Source organism: Caenorhabditis elegans, chromosome IV, assembly GCF_000002985.6.
Source record: "Caenorhabditis elegans chromosome IV".
Classification (NCBI taxonomy): domain Eukaryota; kingdom Metazoa; phylum Nematoda; class Chromadorea; order Rhabditida; family Rhabditidae; genus Caenorhabditis; species Caenorhabditis elegans.
In genome coordinates this window covers 15,156,384-15,179,802 of record NC_003282.8, presented here as the reverse complement: position 1 = coordinate 15,179,802, position 23,419 = coordinate 15,156,384, and the positions used below count along the sequence as shown (strand labels likewise).

At 30.4% G+C, this 23,419-nt stretch overlaps 3 protein-coding genes, 87 non-coding genes and 1 pseudogene across 95 annotated transcripts; 44 read left to right on the top strand and 47 right to left on the bottom strand.

Annotated features, from left to right (window-relative positions):
* The first annotated feature begins 192 nt into the window (after positions 1 to 192).
* Positions 193 to 213, top strand: 21ur-11096. The gene has a single exon (NR_062006.1).
* A 266-nt stretch (positions 214 to 479) lies between these two features.
* On the bottom strand, positions 480 to 500 carry 21ur-12671. Its single transcript, NR_062005.1, has one exon.
* Positions 481 to 501, top strand: 21ur-1857. Its single transcript, NR_062004.1, has one exon.
* Positions 502 to 551: 50 nt separating this feature from the next.
* 21ur-12068 lies at positions 552 to 572 on the top strand. The gene has a single exon (NR_062003.1).
* On the top strand, positions 553 to 573 carry 21ur-472. Its single transcript, NR_062002.1, has one exon.
* Positions 574 to 648: 75 nt separating this feature from the next.
* Positions 649 to 669, top strand: 21ur-3930. The gene has a single exon (NR_062001.1).
* Positions 653 to 673, top strand: 21ur-2143. Its single transcript, NR_062000.1, has one exon.
* Positions 674 to 1,171: 498 nt separating this feature from the next.
* On the top strand, positions 1,172 to 1,192 carry 21ur-7168. Its single transcript, NR_061999.1, has one exon.
* 21ur-7200 lies at positions 1,175 to 1,195 on the top strand. Its single transcript, NR_061998.1, has one exon.
* 21ur-2775 lies at positions 1,189 to 1,209 on the bottom strand. The gene has a single exon (NR_061997.1).
* A 98-nt stretch (positions 1,210 to 1,307) lies between these two features.
* 21ur-9163 lies at positions 1,308 to 1,328 on the bottom strand. The gene has a single exon (NR_061996.1).
* Positions 1,329 to 1,702: 374 nt separating this feature from the next.
* Positions 1,703 to 1,723, top strand: 21ur-2761. The gene has a single exon (NR_061995.1).
* A 292-nt stretch (positions 1,724 to 2,015) lies between these two features.
* 21ur-1732 lies at positions 2,016 to 2,036 on the top strand. Its single transcript, NR_061994.1, has one exon.
* Positions 2,019 to 2,039, top strand: 21ur-13375. Its single transcript, NR_061993.1, has one exon.
* A 71-nt stretch (positions 2,040 to 2,110) lies between these two features.
* Positions 2,111 to 2,131, bottom strand: 21ur-552. The gene has a single exon (NR_061992.1).
* Positions 2,132 to 2,231: 100 nt separating this feature from the next.
* Positions 2,232 to 2,252, top strand: 21ur-2880. Its single transcript, NR_061991.1, has one exon.
* Positions 2,253 to 2,689: 437 nt separating this feature from the next.
* Positions 2,690 to 2,710, top strand: 21ur-3447. Its single transcript, NR_061990.1, has one exon.
* A 3-nt stretch (positions 2,711 to 2,713) lies between these two features.
* Y40H7A.14 lies at positions 2,714 to 3,054 on the top strand (annotated as a pseudogene). Its single transcript has one exon. A coding segment is annotated over exon 1 (341 nt).
* 21ur-9917 lies at positions 2,851 to 2,871 on the top strand. Its single transcript, NR_061989.1, has one exon.
* Positions 2,915 to 2,935, bottom strand: 21ur-14722. Its single transcript, NR_061988.1, has one exon.
* 21ur-4187 lies at positions 3,047 to 3,067 on the top strand. Its single transcript, NR_061987.1, has one exon.
* A 363-nt stretch (positions 3,068 to 3,430) lies between these two features.
* Positions 3,431 to 3,451, top strand: 21ur-10917. The gene has a single exon (NR_061986.1).
* 21ur-11327 lies at positions 3,435 to 3,455 on the top strand. The gene has a single exon (NR_061985.1).
* Positions 3,456 to 3,643: 188 nt separating this feature from the next.
* Positions 3,644 to 3,664, top strand: 21ur-4444. The gene has a single exon (NR_061984.1).
* Positions 3,665 to 3,871: 207 nt separating this feature from the next.
* 21ur-9516 lies at positions 3,872 to 3,892 on the top strand. Its single transcript, NR_061983.1, has one exon.
* A 2-nt stretch (positions 3,893 to 3,894) lies between these two features.
* Positions 3,895 to 3,915, bottom strand: 21ur-1687. The gene has a single exon (NR_061982.1).
* Positions 3,916 to 4,265: 350 nt separating this feature from the next.
* Positions 4,266 to 12,009, top strand: Y40H7A.4 (Methyltransferase FkbM domain-containing protein; the record flags this gene model as incomplete). 3 transcript variants are annotated; one of them, NM_001083259.6, is made up of 5 exons in its annotated part: positions 4,266 to 4,384; positions 8,555 to 8,816; positions 10,913 to 11,006; positions 11,255 to 11,455; positions 11,746 to 12,009. In NM_001083259.6, 5 exons carry the CDS (start codon positions 4,273 to 4,275, stop codon positions 11,950 to 11,952), a joined length of 876 nt encoding a protein of 291 aa, NP_001076728.1. The 3 variants fall into 3 exon arrangements, with proteins under 3 accessions (NP_001076728.1, NP_001076727.1, NP_001294114.1); NM_001083258.3 differs by lacking the exon at positions 4,266 to 4,384 and adding an exon at positions 7,466 to 7,577 and having other exon boundaries at positions 11,746 to 12,008; NM_001307185.3 differs by lacking the exons at positions 4,266 to 4,384; positions 8,555 to 8,816; positions 10,913 to 11,006 and having other exon boundaries at positions 11,267 to 11,455; positions 11,746 to 11,952.
* On the bottom strand, positions 4,405 to 4,425 carry 21ur-7089. Its single transcript, NR_061981.1, has one exon.
* 21ur-8616 lies at positions 4,406 to 4,426 on the bottom strand. Its single transcript, NR_061980.1, has one exon.
* On the bottom strand, positions 4,789 to 4,809 carry 21ur-5335. The gene has a single exon (NR_061979.1).
* On the bottom strand, positions 5,201 to 5,221 carry 21ur-12343. The gene has a single exon (NR_061978.1).
* On the bottom strand, positions 5,204 to 5,224 carry 21ur-13478. Its single transcript, NR_061977.1, has one exon.
* On the bottom strand, positions 5,207 to 5,227 carry 21ur-2639. The gene has a single exon (NR_061976.1).
* Positions 5,208 to 5,228, bottom strand: 21ur-10252. The gene has a single exon (NR_061975.1).
* Positions 5,574 to 5,594, top strand: 21ur-12148. Its single transcript, NR_061974.1, has one exon.
* Positions 5,575 to 5,595, top strand: 21ur-5586. Its single transcript, NR_061973.1, has one exon.
* On the top strand, positions 5,785 to 5,805 carry 21ur-174. Its single transcript, NR_061972.1, has one exon.
* 21ur-9698 lies at positions 5,788 to 5,808 on the top strand. The gene has a single exon (NR_061971.1).
* 21ur-14489 lies at positions 6,028 to 6,048 on the top strand. The gene has a single exon (NR_061970.1).
* Positions 6,029 to 6,049, top strand: 21ur-4635. The gene has a single exon (NR_061969.1).
* 21ur-9497 lies at positions 6,333 to 6,353 on the top strand. The gene has a single exon (NR_061968.1).
* 21ur-4649 lies at positions 6,336 to 6,356 on the top strand. The gene has a single exon (NR_061967.1).
* On the top strand, positions 6,483 to 6,503 carry 21ur-6183. The gene has a single exon (NR_061966.1).
* Positions 7,060 to 7,080, bottom strand: 21ur-5390. Its single transcript, NR_061965.1, has one exon.
* On the bottom strand, positions 7,133 to 7,153 carry 21ur-3105. The gene has a single exon (NR_061964.1).
* Positions 7,685 to 7,705, bottom strand: 21ur-10381. Its single transcript, NR_061963.1, has one exon.
* On the bottom strand, positions 7,686 to 7,706 carry 21ur-2914. Its single transcript, NR_061962.1, has one exon.
* On the bottom strand, positions 7,933 to 7,953 carry 21ur-10628. Its single transcript, NR_061961.1, has one exon.
* On the bottom strand, positions 7,963 to 7,983 carry 21ur-12543. The gene has a single exon (NR_061960.1).
* Positions 7,964 to 7,984, bottom strand: 21ur-4702. Its single transcript, NR_061959.1, has one exon.
* On the top strand, positions 8,193 to 8,213 carry 21ur-7047. Its single transcript, NR_061958.1, has one exon.
* 21ur-13739 lies at positions 8,196 to 8,216 on the top strand. Its single transcript, NR_061957.1, has one exon.
* 21ur-1762 lies at positions 8,357 to 8,377 on the bottom strand. The gene has a single exon (NR_061956.1).
* On the bottom strand, positions 8,360 to 8,380 carry 21ur-10780. The gene has a single exon (NR_061955.1).
* Positions 8,361 to 8,381, bottom strand: 21ur-13073. The gene has a single exon (NR_061954.1).
* On the bottom strand, positions 8,433 to 8,453 carry 21ur-3361. The gene has a single exon (NR_061953.1).
* Positions 8,963 to 8,983, bottom strand: 21ur-2617. Its single transcript, NR_061952.1, has one exon.
* Positions 10,735 to 10,755, top strand: 21ur-4782. Its single transcript, NR_061951.1, has one exon.
* 21ur-58 lies at positions 10,836 to 10,856 on the top strand. The gene has a single exon (NR_061950.1).
* Positions 10,839 to 10,859, top strand: 21ur-15012. The gene has a single exon (NR_061949.1).
* On the top strand, positions 10,924 to 10,944 carry 21ur-12854. Its single transcript, NR_061948.1, has one exon.
* On the top strand, positions 11,618 to 11,638 carry 21ur-8970. The gene has a single exon (NR_061947.1).
* 21ur-910 lies at positions 12,006 to 12,026 on the top strand. Its single transcript, NR_061946.1, has one exon.
* Positions 12,009 to 12,029, top strand: 21ur-7362. Its single transcript, NR_061945.1, has one exon.
* Positions 12,030 to 13,685: 1,656 nt separating this feature from the next.
* Positions 13,686 to 13,706, bottom strand: 21ur-8236. The gene has a single exon (NR_061944.1).
* 21ur-3249 lies at positions 13,689 to 13,709 on the bottom strand. The gene has a single exon (NR_061943.1).
* Positions 13,710 to 13,981: 272 nt separating this feature from the next.
* On the top strand, positions 13,982 to 14,002 carry 21ur-9765. Its single transcript, NR_061942.1, has one exon.
* Positions 13,983 to 14,003, top strand: 21ur-14536. Its single transcript, NR_061941.1, has one exon.
* Position 14,004: 1 nt separating this feature from the next.
* On the bottom strand, positions 14,005 to 14,025 carry 21ur-10635. The gene has a single exon (NR_061940.1).
* On the bottom strand, positions 14,006 to 14,026 carry 21ur-1935. The gene has a single exon (NR_061939.1).
* Positions 14,027 to 14,060: 34 nt separating this feature from the next.
* On the bottom strand, positions 14,061 to 14,156 carry mir-78. The gene has a single exon (NR_000451.2). It is a non-coding gene; the product is annotated as a pre-microRNA mir-78 (primary transcript).
* Positions 14,077 to 14,097, bottom strand: 21ur-9780. The gene has a single exon (NR_061937.1).
* On the bottom strand, positions 14,079 to 14,099 carry 21ur-10414. Its single transcript, NR_061936.1, has one exon.
* Positions 14,157 to 14,571: 415 nt separating the features above from the next.
* 21ur-7823 lies at positions 14,572 to 14,592 on the bottom strand. Its single transcript, NR_061935.1, has one exon.
* Positions 14,593 to 14,874: 282 nt separating this feature from the next.
* On the top strand, positions 14,875 to 18,671 carry Y40H7A.3 (the record flags this gene model as incomplete). Of its 2 annotated transcripts, NM_070429.4 has the most annotated exons (6): positions 14,875 to 15,015; positions 16,219 to 16,253; positions 16,299 to 16,495; positions 17,467 to 17,648; positions 17,810 to 17,984; positions 18,520 to 18,671. In NM_070429.4, the coding sequence occupies 6 exons, from the start codon at positions 14,907 to 14,909 to the stop codon at positions 18,644 to 18,646; spliced, it is 825 nt and encodes a 274-aa protein (NP_502830.2). The 2 variants fall into 2 exon arrangements, with proteins under 2 accessions (NP_502830.2, NP_001294113.1); NM_001307184.1 differs by lacking the exons at positions 14,875 to 15,015; positions 16,219 to 16,253; positions 16,299 to 16,495 and adding an exon at positions 16,947 to 16,954 and having other exon boundaries at positions 18,520 to 18,646.
* Positions 15,080 to 15,100, bottom strand: 21ur-2374. The gene has a single exon (NR_061934.1).
* Positions 15,223 to 15,243, bottom strand: 21ur-693. Its single transcript, NR_061933.1, has one exon.
* Positions 15,719 to 15,739, bottom strand: 21ur-2936. Its single transcript, NR_061932.1, has one exon.
* Positions 16,165 to 16,185, top strand: 21ur-11402. Its single transcript, NR_061931.1, has one exon.
* Positions 16,166 to 16,186, top strand: 21ur-1449. The gene has a single exon (NR_061930.1).
* On the bottom strand, positions 16,506 to 16,526 carry 21ur-1538. Its single transcript, NR_061929.1, has one exon.
* 21ur-5272 lies at positions 16,607 to 16,627 on the bottom strand. Its single transcript, NR_061928.1, has one exon.
* On the bottom strand, positions 16,696 to 16,716 carry 21ur-2178. The gene has a single exon (NR_061927.1).
* 21ur-3800 lies at positions 16,699 to 16,719 on the bottom strand. Its single transcript, NR_061926.1, has one exon.
* 21ur-570 lies at positions 16,966 to 16,986 on the bottom strand. Its single transcript, NR_061925.1, has one exon.
* Positions 16,969 to 16,989, bottom strand: 21ur-3627. Its single transcript, NR_061924.1, has one exon.
* Positions 18,288 to 18,308, bottom strand: 21ur-4699. Its single transcript, NR_061923.1, has one exon.
* Positions 18,672 to 18,972: 301 nt separating the features above from the next.
* Positions 18,973 to 18,993, bottom strand: 21ur-342. Its single transcript, NR_061922.1, has one exon.
* 21ur-1265 lies at positions 18,976 to 18,996 on the bottom strand. The gene has a single exon (NR_061921.1).
* Positions 18,997 to 19,238: 242 nt separating this feature from the next.
* On the bottom strand, positions 19,239 to 19,259 carry 21ur-4342. The gene has a single exon (NR_061920.1).
* Positions 19,260 to 20,818: 1,559 nt separating this feature from the next.
* On the bottom strand, positions 20,819 to 23,148 carry Y40H7A.2 (the record flags this gene model as incomplete). 2 transcript variants are annotated; one of them, NM_070428.2, is made up of 4 exons in its annotated part: positions 20,819 to 20,945; positions 21,481 to 21,655; positions 21,817 to 21,998; positions 22,970 to 23,148. In NM_070428.2, 4 exons carry the CDS (start codon positions 23,146 to 23,148, stop codon positions 20,819 to 20,821), a joined length of 663 nt encoding a protein of 220 aa, NP_502829.2. The 2 variants fall into 2 exon arrangements, with proteins under 2 accessions (NP_502829.2, NP_001294112.1); NM_001307183.1 differs by lacking the exon at positions 22,970 to 23,148 and adding an exon at positions 22,511 to 22,518.
* Between the last annotated feature and the right edge of the window lie 271 nt (positions 23,149 to 23,419).

The window sequence follows — 23,419 nt, the reverse complement described above, 5'->3', positions numbered from 1 at the left end:
AAAAAAGTAAGTTTCAATACTTGCTTAAAATAACTTCTCAAAATTTTCTGGTACCTGCTACTTGTCATGAAGTTTTGTATATTTTGTGGATGCGGAAACCTTAAACTCTAGAAAAAAATAATTTTTGAAAATATAATTGAAACATGTTTCAGCTATTGCATAAGTTAACATAACTTTCCCATTGAGCCACATTGCGCCAAAATCCAAAAAAAAACGAACAAATCAGATGGTTTTTTGTCTTGCTTTCGCTAAGTTTAAACTCATAAGATTTCGTGCGGTGACAATTTGCAAAAAAAAGGGCTTTATCATAGAAAAAGTGATAACATTCTTATAGTTAGTACAGCTTATGAAAAAATAATTTTTCTGTATTTGCTCTGCGCATTAGTTGTTGTCCGATAATTAGGTTTACACGTTAATCTAAAAATAAATGCGGTGTGTTTCAGCTGGTGCGTAAGTTGCGCAAAATCTAGGCTTTTATGATCTGATGAAGATAACTAAAAATTCTACAGTTTCTTGTAGTTGTTAAAATGAGCAACACGTGAAACATTCTGTTCATTGGTAAAAGGTACTTCAAATTTTGACAATTCGGAAGCAAATTTTCTACAGTTTCAGTGACTTGTTAAGAATATTTCAAGACGTTGAGGATGTTCAATGCTTACAGTTTATAAGCCACGAAACGGTAAAAAATATTGCGTCTTAAAAGTTGTTGTCTTTGCAATTTATTTTCAAAATTATGGGACCTGTTAAATTGAATTTGAGTTTATTTAACTTAAAAGAAGAAAAGAAAAACCAACAAGCAATAATACAACAGAAGAAATTCGTTAAATAAACGAATAAAACGAGACGAACCCTAAAAGAGTTCAACTCTAGTAAAAAAAAAGCTACAAAGGAAGAAGAATTAACATCGTGAAACAATAATGTTTTGATAATTCTGTAAGTAGAAAAGGTTTATGAATTTTGATACAATTATAATTGTACTGATAATTTTAGTGGAAATTTACTAAAAATGTTCTGAAAAACTGAATTTTGACTCAATTTGTATTCCAAGTGCGCTTTACCTCATCAAAAAGTGCATTGGCACCTCAATAGAACCTATAATTGGGTATTCAGATTTCAAGGTATTTGATGTTTCATTATATACTTAAAGTGTCATTGTTCACATTAGTTTCATTAATCATAAAAACTTGGATAAAGACAAAACCAATTAGATTGCTTCAATTTTGAAATATCAATTTTAAAGAACACTAGAAACTGTATTTTTTTTTCAAACTTCGTAGTAAAAGAACTAATGTATCATCAATGAATCTTTTGTGTTTCGAGCAAACGGAACAAAAACAAGATTTGCCTCAATGTATTTAGACGGAAATTGGAAACACAGTAATATTAATTTCATGATAATGTCTTGCCGAAACTATTGACCAAAACAATGTAAAATTAATAAGGACACAAAAGTAACTTTTTTGTTAAATAATTCGTTTGTGTTTTGACACCGAAAAATAATTGTTTTGCAACTAAAAAGCAGGCGAATATTTTTACCTAAACGTTTCCGGATATCTAGTGTTCGAAAATGTTTGATTTAGCTCATGAAATCTGTACTATGTCAGTAGTCGTCTAAAATATTGGTATCAAATGCTTAACTGTTATAATGAATATTGAGTGTTTCAGTTAGTGCATAAATTACGCTAAAGTTGAACATTTGTAATGGATTTTGTCTCTCGTAGGAAAGAAAAACTAAAAACAGCAATTTTCCAAGATATACATTAAAAAAAATTTGGCTACCAAGCTCCAAGTTGGTGTAAATGAACCTTTTGTGTTTTGAGTTAAAAGTTTAAAAACAAGCTCAGCTTTTTTCAGTAGTATACTAAGACCGGAAATTCAAAAACTAGAAGATGTATTCATTGTACCGGAAATAATAAAGTTAAACTATTGACCAGTTTCAAAACAATTACTTTTTCAGACAAAAATTTCACTGTTTCATGTAGTTCTGAAAAAGAACAAAGCAACGAAAAATACACTATTCCTAGTGTCCCCACAACTAAATCATATCTAATGTACAAACTTTTAAAGAATATGTTAACTTCTACTTCTAGATAAAAGTATTAAGTAAGATGGCAAATCTTCAGAGCTTTGATTGCCAGTTCTCCATATTGATAACCTTAAAATAACAACGTGAAACAGTTTTTTGCTGTTTCAGAATTGTTTTATAGATAGTTCAAGATTTAATTTATTGTTCAGTCTAGAAGAATTTTGAATGTATTAAAAAATAATGCTAGTGGGAGCTCACTCAAAAATGAAAGTTTTTGAATTCTGACCCGATATTTATACATTTTCCAAGAGCCACCTACCTCATCAAAATGTGCGTTGACACCTCTATAGAACTCATAATTGCGGTATTCAGGTTTCGATGTTTCATCTTTTACTGAAAGGGTTATCACTTTAAAAGCATATTCTGAATAGCTTTTAATTGTGTGATTTGTGATGGGATGTGAATCACGGGAATTGGTGAGGTTGATATCTGGAATAGCGTACTTGAAATTTGCTCTTCAATTCATTGAAATGCTGTAAGATATTTTTAGAGTTACGAGTTGCTTTGTAACAAAATTTCTTATATTTAACTTCAAGAATAAATAAAAAAAAGTTTACTGTTTCAATTATTCTATGAGAACTTTTGAAGTTTGATTGTGGTCAATACATCCGAGCCAATTTTGAAACGTTTTATTTGTTTATTAGTTTGCAATATTTCATACCAGTCTATATTTGTGGGGAAGTACAAATATACATACTAATCTTTAAAAAATTTTCACTGTGTCACTATGTTTATGTATATGTCAGTTAATAACTGTATTTTGTTATGTTTTTTCATTTCCGTTGTTTTGTTTTTTTTCCATATCTGAAATAGTCGGTGTTTTTTTTTAATTTTCAGATTTCCAATACACTAAAGGAATTGAAAATATTATTTATAAGTCAATCCATTGAAATATTTCAGAAAAAAAAAATGCAATGTTTCAAGTACTCTATGAAGACTCTAGGGTTTGGTTATTGGTACTCCTTTCTTCGATTTGATCTGTTCTTGATTTTAGAAAGTTTCCACCGTTTTACTACTAACTTCACATTTCACGAATTTGTTTTTAGTCTTCATTATCAAGTTCCAGTCAATTTTTCAGTTTCCAACGACATTTGATTTTTAACCAGTGATCCAAATGTTGAGTAAATACCTACTGAAACAACTCCAACCTCTTCCAGAGTTCGGAAATAACTCCGAGTATCTAAAATTATTGAATTTAAAAGTTTAAAATTTTATACGTTATTACCCATAATTAAGACTTTTTTCATCGTTATAGGAAACGCAATAAAAAAACAACTTTTTGAAAAAAAAAGTGTTTCACTGTTTCAAGAACTCTATGAAGATTTTGAAATTTTAATAGAACATTTGTTTTTAACAGTTTTTAACAGAGAAAAAATTCCAGTTTGGAAAAAAAATTTCGATGACAAGTCTATTTTCCGTTAAAATATTTTTGATTAGTGTTATCAATTAATTTAACAATTTTGTCAGCAAAGTAAATTTTCAAAAAAGTGTTATGAATTATAATTTTGCTGTTTCTCATTGTTAGCAAAAAATACCATGAATCATAAAACATTTCAGTAGACATATTTGCAATGTGACTGTCTGTTTACTACTATCGGAAACCCAATAATTTGCTCATTTGAGCACATTTCGAGTCTAAATGTTTTAAATATCATGTAATCTTAATCCTCCATTGAGGCAAATCAGGAGATTCTAACGTTTTTATTTTAAACAACTTCTGTTCAACTTTCAAATTTCCACTGTTTTACCAACTTTGTATCAGACAAATTAATTGAGTTCTATTAATAATTGTGTGAAACAATTTTCGCCATTCAGCAACGATTGAACCATCAAATATAAAAAATATTTTGAAACACTTACCAGTTTCTTGAAACAGTTGAAAAATTGAAACCATCTGGGAATAAAATGCCTTGCTTGAAGTTTGGAATATTTCAAAAATCAAAGCAGCTTTCTCATTTTCCTTAATATTTTATAACATTGGTTCCAATATTTGAGGTGTTTAAAGGTATATTCAAAAAAATAAATTCACTACAAAAATAATTTATCTGCGTCTCCCCCCACTAGCTAAACACAAAAGCATCCTTTCCTAAATTTAACGAAATTATCCAATTTGTAAATGTTTGCACAGCTTTTGCCTCTTTATTCGATATATTAAAAGACTAATGATCTACAGATTTTTTGTTGAAATGACGACGCATTTTATTAATTCAAAATGTTTGGGTTATTTTATGATTCTAGTGATTTTAATACTATCAGTTGCTAATTATTATAGGCTTGCCTTTATTCTAGAATCGATTGGTAAGTTTTTTCGGGTGAATTTTTCGTAATTAGTGGATGAAATAGTTGTGCAAAAGGCATATGAATATCTTGTTTCAGTGAAACCGTATTTTTTTTGAGAATATATTACAGGCTCAATGAGTTAAAAACTGAAAAAAGCGGACGTAAAATGAACTTTTTTGTTTAATTTGGAGATTTTGTCATGAACAAAAAAACATTCGAAATTTCAAAAACATTTTTCCAAATTGTCGAAAAACTTGCATTGTTTGAACTTTTTGCGTATTGCTGCAGATTTGAATCGTAAAAATGCAAGTTTTCATAGCACAAAAGGGTAAACTTCAAAAACTATATTTAAGCAGACTAGTGAGCTGATTATGAGAAATTGTCATTTGTCGATAAATCAATTGAATTCATAGGCAGATTTGGATGAAATGTACATTCGAATATCACCAGTACTTTTTCAATAAGATTTTTGTCGACTCAGTGAAATGGCACTTTTTTTTTCTTGAAAACATTTTTTCAGCTTAAAGCGTAAAAAACTGAAACAGTAAGCTGAAACAACAAGGTGAAATTTTTCAATTTAAAAACCTTTTTACAACGTCAAAAAAGCGGTCTATTTCGTTTTTGCAGTTGTTTAATGTTCCATCTTACTGATAAAACCCCAAGTATTTTAATGTACAATTATACAAATTTGTTAGAATTTAATAATTATCTAGTGACAAAATGGGAGAAGATGTTTTATTATTATTATACTTCCATGAGACATTGACAAGTTAGAAAATAGAAGTGACGCAGATAAAAATTGTTTCGGAATTTTCGAACCGTTGTAAAAAGTAACAAATTTAATCGTTCACTGGAATACCAATATCCAAAATTAAGCTGTACAGTTATAAAAACTTAGTGAAACATTATATTTAAAAAATTTCAGCTGACAAACTTTATAGTACTCTTTCTCTTTTCATAAACTGGGTGAACAGCTAAGAAGTTTTTCTGTAAAATAATTTGTAAAATGGTTTCCAAATTCATTTAAATGATGTTTCTCCCAATTTTGGAAGATTTTTATTTTGTGGCCGGTATAGAATAAGATTTGATGTATATATTGATTTTTGCGGGACATTTTATTACAAATGGTTTGAATGAATCACAATTTTTTTAAAAAGTTTTGACTGTTTCACTACTGCTATCTAGTTCTGAAAATGTTTTGGCTCTATTAAAACTTTGATTGGAAAAAAACACGTTTTTTTTCTATTTAAAAATGAAACATTTGTTAGAAATTCACATATGAAAAATAATATTCCTTTTGTAAGTCACCTATTTGGGTCCTTTGGCTTAACATTTACTTATATTCAAAGTATAAAAACAAATTAATTTTTTAATGTTTCAAGAACTGCATGAAAACTTTAAAAAATTTAGAGTTATATTAATAGGCGTCTTTCAATTCAAAGTTGGTGTTAAATACTTTTTAGGAAAAATGAATTGCGTTGTAAAAATATACACATCACAAATACAAACTTTTCTATTTTATAATTTTTTGAAAAAAATTAAGTAGTGAATTTTAGCAGAACTTCCAAATGTATACGTTGCCAATAACTGTTTGCAGTATTTTTTCAAAGTTTGAACTGTTTCACCACTATTATCTAGTTCTGAAAAATATTCTGGTTGTATTATTAAATCTTCCCCACCAATGTGATTTGTACAAATTTAAAACATGATTCATTTGTTAGAAAATCAGACAACATTTTTTTGTAATAGTATGGTGCTATTTTGGATATCATCACTCCCATATTGATACATTATTTTTCCATCACAATTTTTTTTTCATTTTATCCACTTTTTGAATAAAAAAATTAAATAGTGAATGTTTCCAGAACTTTGTACACTTTTCCATTAATTTTTGCATTGCATATAATACTTTACAAGTTTTCACTGTTTCACTACGTTGTTTTAGTTCTGATAAAATGTTTTGAATTATTAGGAATTGTGTTCACCAACGAAATATTTATTATACCGACGAAACAGTTTTTTTAATGTTTTCTGTTTTAATTGGAATACAACCATTTCAAACAATTTTCTCCCGTTTCACCATCTTTACTTACTAGGGAGTACTTTTTGTACAAAGTGGAAATATGAGTTGAAAACCTACTTTTAGGGTATTTGAACTGTTACTCTACACTAATCTGAAATAAAATCTTGCCCGTTTTGACTTTAAGTTAAAAAATCTTGCATTTGAAAACACCTCCTTAAAACAGTTGATTTAATCGATTTAAGTTGATAAAGTTGATTTAGTTAGTTTTAATAGATTTTTGGATTACATTATTGATTGTGATTTATGATTTTAAAGACTGTTACATTTTTGAACGAATCAGTAAAAAATAAACCAACCACTTTGTGAACTTTTTTTATTGAAATTTTAGCATTTTAACTACCTTTCTACAGCCTTGACTATTTTGAAATGATGTTTATTTTTTATTTTAGCATCTAAATTCCCATTGCATATTTTCCGTACATTTTTTTTCTTCAAATTAGTGAATATTCAAACAAAATTCTCTGATAACGCCATCTTGTATTTTCAGATAATATATTTTTGTTTTTATATTAAAAATTAAGTTTTACAAAACTTGAATTTGGGAACCGGAAGAACAGTGAAAATTAATCTACTGGCATATATTTACTGAAACATTAAGACAGTTGTCTATCCAACTGCATAAAAAAACGCAATGTTTAGTTTAAACACTGCTCATTTTATCAATTTTCTGAAACAACTTTTTTGTAAATCAATTGAAAGAAGAATTATCACAGACAATGTTTCCGATTTTTTGGCAGTTTATTGAAGCAGTTGAAAATTAAACCTTATATCCGTAAATTTTCTTAAAACTTTTATTCCATTTATATAATTTTTAAAGGTTCATTACTAAATATTTTAAAGAACCTCAATTAAATCCCCAACAAATATATTCCCTTTGTCCCCCATAAGCTACAAAACACAAAAACATTCTTCACTAAATTTAAAGCAATTAGCCAATTGGTTAATGTTTGCACAGCTTTTGCCTCTTTATACGATACGTTAATGAATGGATCAGTGATCACAGATATTTTGTTAAAATGGTGGCGCATTTTGTTAGTTCAAAATGCGCGGGTTATTTTCTGATTCTAGTGATTTTTATATTATTTATTGCTAATTATTATAGACTTGTAATTCTTCTTGAGACAATTGGTGAGTATTCGGATTATTTTTTGTAGAAAATTTGGAAAATATTAGAGTGATTGCGATTTTTAGCTGTAAATCAAACATGTTTTTGAATGGATTTGTTTTGGCGAATTGAGCTAATTAAGAGACTAGGAATTGAACAGACGATACTCATATGAATATATTGACCCAATGAAACAGTACTTTTTTTGAGAATATATCCCCATTAAAAACCTTCAAAAAAGAGAGCGTAAGGTGAAAGTTTTTGAATAAAATTTTGGTAGATTTTGAGATTTACGGCAGATGTTTCAAAACACAATTCAAATACAAAAATCTTACAAAAACTTTGATCATAACTTCAAAATTAAAAAAAAAACAGTGATACCGAGCTGACTGTGAGTAATTGCAATTTTTAATTGTATATTAAACTTTAACCATATTGTGAAATTGGCTGATGAATATCTTGACTTAGTAAAACAGCACATTATTTGTGGAAAAAAAACGTTTCAAGTTCAGTGCAATGCAATCAGAAAAATTGTAAAAATGTCATGACATTGCCGCAAATTTCTCATTTTTCGAATTTTAAAATGTTTTTTACAATTTTGAAAAGTTAATAAGATCGGCTTAATAAATTTGTTATGGTACTTTTTTTTGAAAGTAAGTTTTTTAAATCGTCGAAATTATCCGATCCAAATTTCAGTAGTTGATTACAGTGAAAATGTTTAAAGTTTTGATTACCTGAGAACGTAAAAACAAATAAGAAAAACCCGATTGTTGAAAAAAGAGATTGCCTTCAGTTCAGAATAAGTCACCATTCAACGACTGCAGTAATAAAAAAAAGAAGAACAACAGATATAAAAACATAGTGAAAAAGTAGATGAAAATTGTGGATTTAGCTAACCAATATTAAAAAGAGAAAAATCAGCAAAATTATTATGGTGGTGAAAACGATTTTTAACGGAAATTTGAACTTAAGAGTTAGTTCTCATCCAATAAAATTTCAGAAAAACTGCCTCCCGACACCAATTACCCAAACCATCAACTTCTGGATTCCGACTCTCCAATTCGGGAACTTCGGAGGGCTGCACTATTGTCTGCAGATCAAGTTCAACGTGAAATTATAGAAAATGCAGTTGGTGAAGACAATAAGAACTTTTATCAGAAGCTGAGACCTGAAGCATTTTGTCCATTAAAAATTAAAATTGGAGGAAAAGGGGACGGAGGAAAGATCGTTTGTAATCCAAAAGCGATTAAGGATGATTGCACGTAAGTTACTCGACCTTGCAAAATAAGCAGCCAACACCTAGCGGGTTCTTTACCTGTAATACAAAAAACAATCTGCTAATCCCGTTTAATGTCAGCTGCACCACTTGTCACATCGATTCACTCATTTTAAATGACCAAAACACTATGAATCAATGATAAATAAAGCACTAAAAATATTTGTATTGTACACACTGTTATAAACTAATTGAAACAAGACTAGCGGGCCCTGCGGGCCCGCCAGTTGTAGGGGGTGTAAGGCGAGTCCCCTTGCCGGGCGTAGGTTCTCGGCTTCGCCTCGAACCTGTTAGAGGGTTCGTGAAAATTTCAGTAGGTCAATGGGAGTCTTCTTGTTTTTTGAGTTCGGTTTGACCAAAAACAGATGCACCCGATGAATCAGATAAAGCTGAGTTTTGATTGATTGAAGTTTGAGGAGGCTTTATATTAGGGGAGACGTACCCATATTATAAAATTGAGTATTTCTATTCGAATCCCGATTACTCACAAAAAACAAAAAAATTTGTCACTTGGTAGAATTGAACCAACTACCAAGATTTCTGCAATCATACGCACTAACCATTCGGCCATGCGTGAGGCACCTCAAACTGGGATGTAGGGAAGAAAATTTTCTGGAGGAAGTCGTCTTTCGATTCCGCTTTCTTCAAATATGACTATTTGGGGAAAGACGTTCGAAAACCGTTTATCACTGATAAGTCAGCGGGAAACCTAATTTTTGAAAATTTTATTACAGGATTGTACTCATTATTGAATTCCCGAAAAGGAGACGTACAGTTGAGGGCTATATCTTGTACACAGACAGATGTATAAAAGAAAACAAGTTTTGGCCTGAAAATTAAAAAAAATAATATCTCTAGGCAGAACATTGCTAATGCGACGAAACTTCATCTTCCATTAAATAAAATCAAAAACTATGAATTAAAAATCCATTCCGCGAAACTTTAGTGGAAAAAATGTTCAGGGGACCCAGGAAATCCACTCCCCCCAGTACAAAATTTTTGAATTATTTTTTTCTTGAAAAATTTTCCCGCTGAACTTTTTACAAATTTTATATGTCTCGATGCGTCTTGATGAGACCTACACGTCATTTTTTAGAAAACTAAGAAAACTTGAAAACTGACCGAGTTATGATTGAAAAAGTAGATTCGCGAAAATGGGAAAGTGTGCAAAATGTGGCACTTATTCGTCTTGCTCGGCCGACTCATAAAACTTTTCTTAATTCTGAATTGAAAATCATGTTCAGCGTACTTTTTTACGTGGGGTAGAAAAAAAAGTATCGAAAAAGATGAAGTAGAACTTGAGATAAAGACGAAAAACTACTTTTTCGGAAAACAATTTTTTTTTGGCAAAATGGCATTTTTTGGCCTTTTGTTTTATCACAACTTTTTCCATTTGCACTTATGAACTCAAACTTTTTTTCAAAAAATCAGTCTCTCTGAGTAGTATCTTGCACATGAGTTTGAAACAAAACAGAGCAAAACCCGAATTTTAATTCAATTAAAACATGCTTTTTTGGGGGTAAAAAGAGCAACAAAAAAAATTTTCAAACTGGGGAAAGCCGCCCTGGGCTCAATTTTGCTCCGAACTTAGTGCCGTTTTTTGCTCCACCGTGGGGCAAAATATTTCTAGTAGGATTTCAAATATTAGAACATGAAGTCACACGGCTCTGGAGTTATTAACGAAAACGAAAGGGGACATTTTTTCCCAAGCCAAAAAAAACGCGAAAAAACGCGAAAAAGGGGCGGTGTCTGTACACTCGGCATTTATTAGAGGCTGCTTGGCAGAAAAAGAAAGAACTGAAAATCAGCAAAAACTTTTTTTATTTTTAAATTTTTCTCTAAAAATAAAACTAAATATTGTTTCTTTGAAGTAATATTTTTGATTGTTATCGATTGGAAAACAATCGAAAAATTGGAATTGGACAATAATCTTGAGTCTTCAAAAAACCTTGTGTATACATTTTCAACTAGACTGTTTAAACACTTTTGAAAAATTATGACCTGTTGGTCGGAGAACTTAATTTTGGTCGTTTTTCAAAAATTGCTACTGCTCCAAAAAACGCTCAAAGTAACAAATTACAGGTTAATGTCACTTGGACTGAACAATCAGGTAGACTATGAACAGGAAATATACAACATCACAGGGGGAAACTGTCTTCTTTTGGCTGCTGACAAGGTAACATATATTCACGGGAAATACTGTTAACCGAGTAACTGCTATCTATTATAAAAATTGGTACTTGTGTATTACATGCCCTCATTTTAATAGTGTAGTGAGTGGCGAAACTCGGAAATTGTCGGCCGCCGTGGAAACCTACCCCAAAACCGGACGCAGTGCGTCCGGTGGCGTCAAAATCAGACGACCGGACGCCGATTTGTACAGCCCTACCCCAAAATAACAATTTACAGTATCCATTTTTCCAGGACCCCCAAAACATGAACACATTGAGAATCTTCTCCACTTTAAAATCTCACGTCTACGTTGGAATGATACCGGATAACCTTACAATTGCTCATATTATGCACAGCGAGTACAAGACTGAAGTGGAAATTTTGAAGATTGATATTGAAGGTGGAGAGCACACAGGCTTGGAGCAATTTTTGAGAGATTTCTTTGTTTGTCAGGTAAGCCCAGTTTATTGGAAACATTTCTTAGGGAGAAGATACTACATACCTACATACTTTTTAATGAAAACGACAGAAAAAAAAGGTTTCAGAAAAATTATCGAAATAAAATTTTACTGTTTTATGTGTTTATGAGAATTGTCAGAATTTTAATAAAAACGCTTCTTGATAATATGTCCAGCTAGCATTGCCTGCCTCGCGCCTACGTTTGTGTACCTACAAATAGGTGGTAGGCAGGTCTGCTAGGCATCCTATCTCGAATAACTCCTGGAAATTCGATACTTTTGCAGATTCTCATAGAAATCCACGGCTGGCCTCCAGAGCACTTGGACATGCTCCAGAAGATCTCCAGATATGGTTTCCGAATTTTCAATATTGAGCCAAACAGACTGTGCACAAGATGTGCAGAGTACAGCTTTATCAACGAGCTCTGTATGAGCCAATATAGTGTTTTACCGCTGGCTAATATGATTCCAAGAAATCTTACTGTCGTTTAGGATTTTCACTGTTTGTTGATGATGTTATATTGAAGATGTAAATATTTATTTATTAATTTCAACAGGTGATCTTCAAATCAACACTATACTTTTGTGTGACTTTTGTGTGCAGCCGACAAAGAACCTGGCCTATAAAATATTTTTAAAAAAACTGACGGACTTTCAAACGGACTCATTATTCCCACAAACGATTTTACCTTGATAGTTATTTTACAATTGTGGATTATGAGTATCGGAAAAATATAGAAATTGGAAAAATTAACAGTTTAGGTAAAAAAATAGAGGATTTTTTAATTAATATTATTATCAAAACCAGCCGCTGACCGCGCCTACGGCGCGGGCAACGACTGGCACCATTAAAAGTATTTGACACACATACCTTCAATCACTCAAAAAATTTCTCATCATGAAGAAAACTTGAAACACTTAAAACGCGGTTTACTGGCACTGTTACATGTATGTATTTTTCTACGACATGCATGTTTCAAAAATTCACAGACAGTATGAAAACTTTCTGTTACTTTTTGACCAAGACAGTAACCTTACAATACCACTACAATACCTTGACATTATCCTCCACCGACTCCTAACCCAATACCTCTTCAAAGGACGAAATGCCAATTTTTCCAAAACTACAGTAACCCTATAGTACCACTACAGTACTTTGACTTGATCCCCCATCAACTCCCAAATAACTACCTCTTCTAAAGCTCTAAGCTCAATTTTTCGGAACATTCCAGAATTTTCTCGATTTTTCTAGAAAGTTCTGGAACATTCCAGAAATTTCCCAATTTTTCTAGAAAGTGCTGGAACATTCCAGAATTTTCTCGATTTTTTTAGAAAGTTCTGGAACATTCCAGAAATTTCCCAATTTTTCTAGAAAGTTCTGGAACATTCCAGAATTTTCTCGATTTTTTTAGAAAGTTCTGGAACATTCCAGAATTTTCCAGAATTTTCTAGAAAGTTCTGGAACATTCCAGAATTTTCTCGATTTTTCTAGAAAATTCTGGAACATTCCAGAATTTTCTCGATTTTTCTAGAAAGTTCTGGAACATTCCAGAATTTTCTCGATTGTTCTAGAAAGTTCTGGAACATTCGAGAATTTTTTCGAAATTTCCAGAAGATTCTAGATTTCCAGAATTTTAGAATTTTCAGAAAATTTCAATTTCCCGCAAAAATATTTTTCACAGAAAATTTAAATTTCCCGCCAAAATATTTTTCACAGAAAATTTAAATTTCCCTCCAAAATAGTTTTCTCAGAAAATTTAAATTTCCCGCCAAAATATTTTTCACAGAAAATTTAAATTTCCCGCCAAAATTTTGGGTCTTACCACGGTGGGTCTCACCACGACGGGTCTCACCACGGTGGGTCTTACCACGATGGGTCTCACCACGACGGGTCTTACCACGGTGGGTCTCGCCACGATGGGTCTCACCACGATGGGTCTCGCCACGATGGGTCTCACCACGATGGGTCTCATCACGATGGGTCTCGCCACGACGGGTCTCACCACGATGGGTCTCGCCACGATGGGTCTCGCCACGATGGGTCTCGCCACGATGGGTCTCACCACGAAGGATGACAGACTTCGCCCACAATTCTCAGTGACTTTGGGTGTGACGTCACAGACTACAAAGACTACATAGACTACCTACTATGGAACAAACGGAATTATTTTTTTATATATAAGTAATGATATATATTTTCGATCGATTTAATTTCCTACTCAGTATTTTGAATAAATACGAGATGAACAGTATTGTTGCAAAATGGATAGCTTGAAACAAGCAGATTGAAACAGGAAAAATTATTGAAAGGCTTTTTTTTTAAATTTTCCTTTATTACAGTTGTTTTTCGAAGAGTGTATCAAGTAAAGTCTCAGTTTGAAGTAAAAACATTTTTTCAAACACGAGGGATTTGATGAGCATCTGAAACACATTTTTTGTCTGAAAATACTAATTTTCTTTTTCAGTTAAAAAAAATGTTTCATTACCGTTTGAAATTTATGATACTAAAATCATGAAAAAATTTAGTAGAGAAATTTGAATAGAACTCAAACAAAGAGACATTAAATTACAATTTTAAAAAATGAACTGCTTTATGATATTCTCGAAACATTCCAGCACAAACAACCAGGCCTCCAATAGTTTTTACAAAATAAATCTAGTTATTTTACGGACACTATGAAACAATATATTTTATTTTAACAAAAAATGTGTTTTTTTTTAATTTTGGTAAAATTGAAAAAAAAATTCAAGTCGAGCCGAGTTGTTGAAATTGTTCCAGTGCTGCAAATAAAACAATACTTAATTTAAAAAAAAATGATTTTACAACTTTCAGAGAGCTTGGAAAAAATTTTCCAAAAAAAAGTTATAGCGTTGAAAGAAAATTTACGATAAAATGGTTTTCCATGCCTGTTTATTATGACAGTGGATCATTTATTTTTGTTATAGTATGATTGTAACATATATTTTCCGCAAAAAATTATTTTACATTTCCGTATAAAATAGATGTATGAAAGTTGTTGTTCTGGACATTTTTTAATTTAATATTATTTGATACAAATCATTTTGTAATGGTTCTCAATAAATGTGCCAGAAGGTCGAAACTTTTTTTGCACACCAAAAAATGTGATTCTAATGTTTTTCAATTGATAACAATTATACATATCAATTCATAGAAACAGTTTTTTTTTTTAATTTTCACAAAAATGTTAAGGATGAGGAAACTTTATACCAGTGGGAGAGAAATTATACTGTAATATGATTTTAATATTGTGCTGAAACCCGTTTCATACAACAGAATGCGAGATATAAATCAAATATCCCTCATATTTTTCTCTGTATTTGCACTGGGCATTTATTGCTCAGGTGAGTATACACATATACATTGAACAACGAAATTCTTTGTTTCTAAATCCATTATTATGGTCAAAATCAATTATAATAAAAACATGGTTTTCACAAGAAAACGAAAGGATTTAAATACTCATTTCTTCTGTGCTCTGGTATTTTTCTGTCAATGTCTGGTTATTTTGTATTTGTATAAACATTTGAAACACAGTAAGTCTCTTTTTTCATAGAATTCATAGAAAATCTTTATTTTTTAATTGTTAGATTTATTTATGAAGAGAATTAGAGACTTATAATAGTATATTTTGATGTAACCTTTTTTCAAAACATACTGAAACACGTTTTTGTTTAAATTTTCCCGGTCTCAATCTTCCAATCAATTTCTTCGTTGAAAAAATGATTTCAATGTGGTGAAATGAGCATAGGAAACAGTGGTCAGCCCTGAGTGAAATTTGGTTTTATTGAAATGGATACCGCAAAACAGCAGACAAATATTTAGTTACAGGAAGAGTAACGGTTCAAACGATTTTGAACGTATAAGCCCAAAATGTGCCGAAGATTATGCAGCAATTTTTTGAAAGATGATAATTTCTAAAAATGTCACCTTCGGAAAGCTGCAACACGAAAAACTGTACGAAATTCGAGAGTTTAGCTAAAATTAACCTAATTTTTTCGAGATTTCGAGCCGTCACAAAAACATTTTTGAACATTTTCTGAGATTTTATATTTTGAAATTCGAAGAGCTACTGTCTCAACTTTCGAAATTCCACAAAAGACAAACGAAAAAAAAGTATTCCATATGTATTTGTATTTGATGCATAACTTTTTAAAGTTAACCAATTGAATTTGAGTATTCATTCAACAATATTTTCTCTTGCGGGATGAGTCTAATTATATTTATTGATTTTTTTTCTTCTTAATAAATGAACATATATCAGATGCAACTAAAACATGTTGAATGATGTACTGCACGTAAAACAGTGGAAATTAGAAAAAACTTTTGAAATATTTTGTGGATAATTTTTTATTGTTTCCAACTGATTTTAGGATTATTTCAAAACAATAATTTTTCTAATGATCCAGACAAATAAATACTGTTTTCAAACTTCAAAACTATGTGAAAACATCAAAATTATAGAACTGCTAACGTTTTCCACTAAAATTTGTTGCAAATTTTAAATAATTTTTTTGCATCAGACATCTTACGGGTACTTATTTCTAGATAACACAAATTGTAACAAATGACAAGATCAGGCGCTATTTAGTCAGGGTTGTATGAAAATGGAAAAAATATATTCAATAAAAAAATTTGTACTGTTTCCAAAACTTGGTGAAATGACATCCCTTTTTAATTAAATATTGCCACAACAGCTCAGGGAAAACAAGTTCAATGTAAGTTCTATCAATTTTCAGATACAAGAATTAACTTGGAATCGGCAACTTTGAAGGTAAGTTTTAAAAATCAATTTTTTTTTTCCATAATAAATTTGTAGAAAATGCGACAAGAAGCTCTAAACCAGGGAGACAAAATCCGTGAATCAATATTGGAAATGTCAAAGCAAAATGAATCTCACAAATTTTATGAAACTCTACGTCCAGAAGCCTTTTGTCCTCTGAAATTGAAAATTGGAGGAGATGGGGATAGTGGAAAAGTCACTTGTGATCCGAAAAGGGCGAGGAATGATTGCACGTGGGATTTTTATTTGGAAAATCATGTACCAACGATCGTTTGAAACTTAGAAATTGAAGAAAAATCATTGAAACTGTAATTTTTTGAAAAAATTCTGTTTGAAAAGGTGTGTGGAAAAATGCGTACTTGGTAACAAAATATTAAAATTAGTCAATCTTAAACAACATGTATGAAACAGCACAATTTAGTAGTAAAATATTTTGGGAACTGGAATCTCTACATCATTGTTGCCCTAAACTTGAGCATGATTAGAAAGAGACAGTGAAACAGTAAACAACTTTTAAGTTTGTCAGTCAGAAAGCAAATAGCGTACATGATTAGAAATTTAGTACCATTCCTATGGCAAAAAAACTAGGCTAGTAAAACAAAGGTTTATAATACAGAATTATTTTTTTAAAAAAAGTTATTTATTTTTTGGAGCCAAGTTAGATTACAGTTGAAAAAATGCCAAATGAGATCGTAAGTCGTTTGAAGTTAGTCGTTGAGTCGTAATAATATATTTGTTCATTTGTCTCGGAACTTGAAAACTAGTTGAAACAATAAATGCTTTTTTTTTCAATTTTTTATCAAAATCGACTTAAATCGCTGTTCTGAATATTGAAACTTTCTTTGTCCAAAGTAGTACTCAAAAAGTTTTGTTTCAAATATGTGAAAACATTGAAACTGGAAAAAAATTTTAAAATTGAAATTGCGTTAATTATTTTCTACCGTCAACTGTCAAAATAACGTTTTGTACGTTTACTGCAAATTTAAACTACTGGAAATTAATTTTTCATCGGGAATGTGCAGGTGAACGTTTTAAATTCGCGATTTCATTGATTCGATATAAAACTAACGTTCGTTAGAAAACTGAGAAAGAGACTAGTAGTAAACAAAATTATGAAAAATTTTAAAAATTTCAGAAACAGTAAAAAAAAATTTTGAAACAAAAATTTTCAAATCTTCCCTTTAATTGTTGTTATAAATTTTAGTATGATGTCTCTTGGCCTGAATGATCAAATTCAATTCGATGAGGAAATCCAGTCAATCACCGATTATCGATGCAATATTATTGGTGCAGATATGGCAAGGCAAAATGCTACAACACAGGAAAAATATGCAAAAATGAAAGGACAACTGTTTGTTGGCAATGTGCCAGATACATTGAAATTGTGTGAGTGAGAGAAAAAACACAAATTAACACCCGACATCTTAGGGGTTTTTTGGTTGTAGCTTTCTATTGGATTTGGAAAAGAACTAATTCTAATTGAAACAGTTATTTATAACATTTATTTGAAACAGAGAAAGTTTTTTTGAAATATTTAATATTTCCAGATCGCATGATGATTGACTCTGAATCAAAAGAGGTGGAAATTCTAAAAATCGATATTGAAAGTTCAGAACACGCGGCACTTGAACCATTCTTGAAGAATTATTTTGTGTGTCAGATTCTGATTGAAATACACGGACTTCCTGCCAAGCAATTGGAAATGTTAAGGAAAATCTCGAGGTTCGAAAATTTTGAGTTTTGAGCTTTCAGAACTGAGTACTCAGAGAACAAATTTAGTGCCAAAGAAAATAAAAAGCGACCGACATTTGGAGGGTTTCAAACATTTTGGATGATTTTCGAAATTAGACTGGAATTACAAAATGTTGCCAGGCTTGCCTTTTTGTAACTTTGGGAAGAAGAAAGTTCAATTTTAAAGACAAATTATATCTGTTTCAAATGTTTCGTAAGGTAAAGGTAAAGGCCAGATGGCATTTTGCATGGATATATGTCTTTGTTTTGCCCGTGAAATATCGGATGCAAAAATGGTAATTCAAAAAGCAATCAGTGATTTGATTTCATATCGTGCGATATTAATGAGCAAAGTGAAACAGTAAAAAAAATTTAAGTCAAATTTTATTTTGTCTCTGTTCTAACACATTTTTCAATTAATTTTCAATTCAATTCTGAATCATTAATTAATAATCTAAATCTAACAAGGTTCAATTTGGTTTAATCCCTTTAAAAATACTGTATTTTTTAAATTTTATATATTCAGATTGGGTTTCCGAATGTTCAACTTCGAACGTAATCCCTCGTGTACAATATGTTGCGAGTACAGTTTTATCAACGAAATGTGTATGTCAAGATATCAAGTTATTCCAATGGTTTCTTTGATTACGTGAATAAAATTTTTGAAAGTGATTTAAATATGCTTTATCCTGTTGTGAACGCATCTTATATTTAGACAAGTAAATTTTTTCATTGCATTTTTTTATTAATTTACTGGCAGTTATTTCCTGTTCTCAACAATGAGAAACATTTGAAAAACAATTGCCAAAATTGTTTTAAGTTCAAAATTTCACTGTTTCAAACATAATTGAAGTGATGGATACTCAAATCTCACTACAAATGCAGTAAATGAAATTCAAAACTTGGTAAAATGAGATTAAATGTTAATTATAATGATGGTTTTCTATAAATATGGGTCTTTAGAGTAAAAAATCTTGAAAATCTTTTTAACAATGCACAATCACTACTGTGCAAAAACGCCAATCTTTTGAAACCAGTTTGAAACAAGATATTAAAAAAAAAACATTTCGAAAAATCTTAATTTTGTGAGATTTTAAAACCCTAATATTGGAATGGAATTTGCAGATAATGAATAAATTTATTAAACGATCATCCGATAAAAGATTTTAAACAAATATTTAAAAAATGGTGAATTATAATTCCCTGTTTCAAATTTTCGATAAACAACTTGGAATGATTTTGAAATTACTAATCTCTTTAGGTAAATTAAGCAGTGTTAATTAAAAGTTATAAAAAACCGATTTGAATCATTTTAAAATTCTGATATAAATTTTGTCAAGCTGTTGAAAAATTAAAAGAAAACAGGAAATTTGGGAATTTATATAATATTTCATTTTCAAGGACAGCTTTTTCATATCTCCCTAGAACTATTTCCGTTGAAAAGCTCATTTTCGTGGGATCAATTCCCATGATTGGTTTTTTTTTGCATTTTTTGAAGTTATTCATTTCCAGAACGAAAATCAAGTTTTAAACAGTTTTTAGAGCTTTCCAGAACAATTGTTTGCTTCTCAATTAAATCACAATTGTCCTGGAAATTTTACAGAAATTTTTATTTTGTTGAAAATTTTCACTTTTTCTCCACCAAAAATTTGGTTCCAACTTTTTTTTGAACATTTTTTCAAAACGTACCAAATCTTGTATAACATTATCAATTCGTTACTTTCTATAATTTTCAATGTCCAAGCTGTTATTTCTGATGCTTTATCGATATGTTTTACAAAGCTCAATGACTGCAAAACATCTTAACTATGCGGCTCCGCTGAAAAAAATCTCACAAAAAAGTGATCAACTAAAAAGTTGTAGATTATAACTTTATCTAAAACTTTTCAATTAACACTTTTCCTAAGAAAATTTGTTTGCCGAGATATATATGTTCAACTTTCTAGAATATTCCAAAAATAAGTAGTTCGTTTTCAAAAGTCTCCAGCTCGGCAAGCAAACTTTTTTAGGAAAAGTGTTTAACTGAAAAGTTCTAGGGAAGTTCTAGAAAGTTCTAGGGAGATATGAAAAAGCTGTCCTTGAAAATGAAATATTATATAAATTCCCAAATTTCCTGTTTTCTTTTAATTTTTCAACAGCTTGACAAAATTTATATCAGAATTTTAAAATGATTCAAATCGGTTTTTTATAACTTTTAATTAACACTGCTTAATTTACCTAAAGAGATTAGTAATTTCAAAATCATTCCAAGTTGTTTATCGAAAATTTGAAACAGGGAATTATAATTCACCATTTTTTAAATATTTGTTTAAAATCTTTTATCGGATGATCGTTTAATAAATTTATTCATTATCTGCAAATTCCATTCCAATATTAGGGTTTTAAAATCTCACAAAATTAAGATTTTTCGAAATGTTTTTTTTTTAATATCTTGTTTCAAACTGGTTTCAAAAGATTGGCGTTTTTGCACAGTAGTGATTGTGCATTGTTAAAAAGATTTTCAAGATTTTTTACTCTAAAGACCCATATTTATAGAAAACCATCATTATAATTAACATTTAATCTCATTTTACCAAGTTTTGAATTTCATTTACTGCATTTGTAGTGAGATTTGAGTATCCATCACTTCAATTATGTTTGAAACAGTGAAATTTTGAACTTAAAACAATTTTGGCAATTGTTTTTCAAATGTTTCTCATTGTTGAGAACAGGAAATAACTGCCAGTAAATTAATAAAAAAATGCAATGAAAAAATTTACTTGTCTAAATATAAGATGCGTTCACAACAGGATAAAGCATATTTAAATCACTTTCAAAAATTTTATTCACGTAATCAAAGAAACCATTGGAATAACTTGATATCTTGACATACACATTTCGTTGATAAAACTGTACTCGCAACATATTGTACACGAGGGATTACGTTCGAAGTTGAACATTCGGAAACCCAATCTGAATATATAAAATTTAAAAAATACAGTATTTTTAAAGGGATTAAACCAAATTGAACCTTGTTAGATTTAGATTATTAATTAATGATTCAGAATTGAATTGAAAATTAATTGAAAAATGTGTTAGAACAGAGACAAAATAAAATTTGACTTAAATTTTTTTTACTGTTTCACTTTGCTCATTAATATCGCACGATATGAAATCAAATCACTGATTGCTTTTTGAATTACCATTTTTGCATCCGATATTTCACGGGCAAAACAAAGACATATATCCATGCAAAATGCCATCTGGCCTTTACCTTTACCTTACGAAACATTTGAAACAGATATAATTTGTCTTTAAAATTGAACTTTCTTCTTCCCAAAGTTACAAAAAGGCAAGCCTGGCAACATTTTGTAATTCCAGTCTAATTTCGAAAATCATCCAAAATGTTTGAAACCCTCCAAATGTCGGTCGCTTTTTATTTTCTTTGGCACTAAATTTGTTCTCTGAGTACTCAGTTCTGAAAGCTCAAAACTCAAAATTTTCGAACCTCGAGATTTTCCTTAACATTTCCAATTGCTTGGCAGGAAGTCCGTGTATTTCAATCAGAATCTGACACACAAAATAATTCTTCAAGAATGGTTCAAGTGCCGCGTGTTCTGAACTTTCAATATCGATTTTTAGAATTTCCACCTCTTTTGATTCAGAGTCAATCATCATGCGATCTGGAAATATTAAATATTTCAAAAAAACTTTCTCTGTTTCAAATAAATGTTATAAATAACTGTTTCAATTAGAATTAGTTCTTTTCCAAATCCAATAGAAAGCTACAACCAAAAAACCCCTAAGATGTCGGGTGTTAATTTGTGTTTTTTCTCTCACTCACACAATTTCAATGTATCTGGCACATTGCCAACAAACAGTTGTCCTTTCATTTTTGCATATTTTTCCTGTGTTGTAGCATTTTGCCTTGCCATATCTGCACCAATAATATTGCATCGATAATCGGTGATTGACTGGATTTCCTCATCGAATTGAATTTGATCATTCAGGCCAAGAGACATCATACTAAAATTTATAACAACAATTAAAGGGAAGATTTGAAAATTTTTGTTTCAAAATTTTTTTTTACTGTTTCTGAAATTTTTAAAATTTTTCATAATTTTGTTTACTACTAGTCTCTTTCTCAGTTTTCTAACGAACGTTAGTTTTATATCGAATCAATGAAATCGCGAATTTAAAACGTTCACCTGCACATTCCCGATGAAAAATTAATTTCCAGTAGTTTAAATTTGCAGTAAACGTACAAAACGTTATTTTGACAGTTGACGGTAGAAAATAATTAACGCAATTTCAATTTTAAAATTTTTTTCCAGTTTCAATGTTTTCACATATTTGAAACAAAACTTTTTGAGTACTACTTTGGACAAAGAAAGTTTCAATATTCAGAACAGCGATTTAAGTCGATTTTGATAAAAAATTGAAAAAAAAAGCATTTATTGTTTCAACTAGTTTTCAAGTTCCGAGACAAATGAACAAATATATTATTACGACTCAACGACTAACTTCAAACGACTTACGATCTCATTTGGCATTTTTTCAACTGTAATCTAACTTGGCTCCAAAAAATAAATAACTTTTTTTAAAAAAATAATTCTGTATTATAAACCTTTGTTTTACTAGCCTAGTTTTTTTGCCATAGGAATGGTACTAAATTTCTAATCATGTACGCTATTTGCTTTCTGACTGACAAACTTAAAAGTTGTTTACTGTTTCACTGTCTCTTTCTAATCATGCTCAAGTTTAGGGCAACAATGATGTAGAGATTCCAGTTCCCAAAATATTTTACTACTAAATTGTGCTGTTTCATACATGTTGTTTAAGATTGACTAATTTTAATATTTTGTTACCAAGTACGCATTTTTCCACACACCTTTTCAAACAGAATTTTTTCAAAAAATTACAGTTTCAATGATTTTTCTTCAATTTCTAAGTTTCAAACGATCGTTGGTACATGATTTTCCAAATAAAAACCCCACGTGCAATCATTCCTCGCCCTTTTCGGATCACAAGTGACTTTTCCACTATCCCCATCTCCTCCAATTTTCAATTTCAGAGGACAAAAGGCTTCTGGACGTAGAGTTTCATAAAATTTGTGAGATTCATTTTGCTTTGACATTTCCAATATTGATTCACGGATTTTGTCGACAGTCGGCATATTTTTCAAATCAAAATTGAAAAATAATCTTTCCGAAATAAATTTTGAAGCAAAACTTTTATTGACTCATTTTTTCACACATTCTCGTCTAATTATTAGATTTTTTGGAGTATATTTCTGGAACAAAAATACTGTAATCTTCAGGCAATCTGTGTACATTTGGGTGTGGCTTTTCTTCGTAATCAATAATTATTTATTTATTAATAATTTTCATGCTGAGAATGTATTTCCCAATTACCATGTGTTTCACTTTTTTAATTTCATTTGCGTT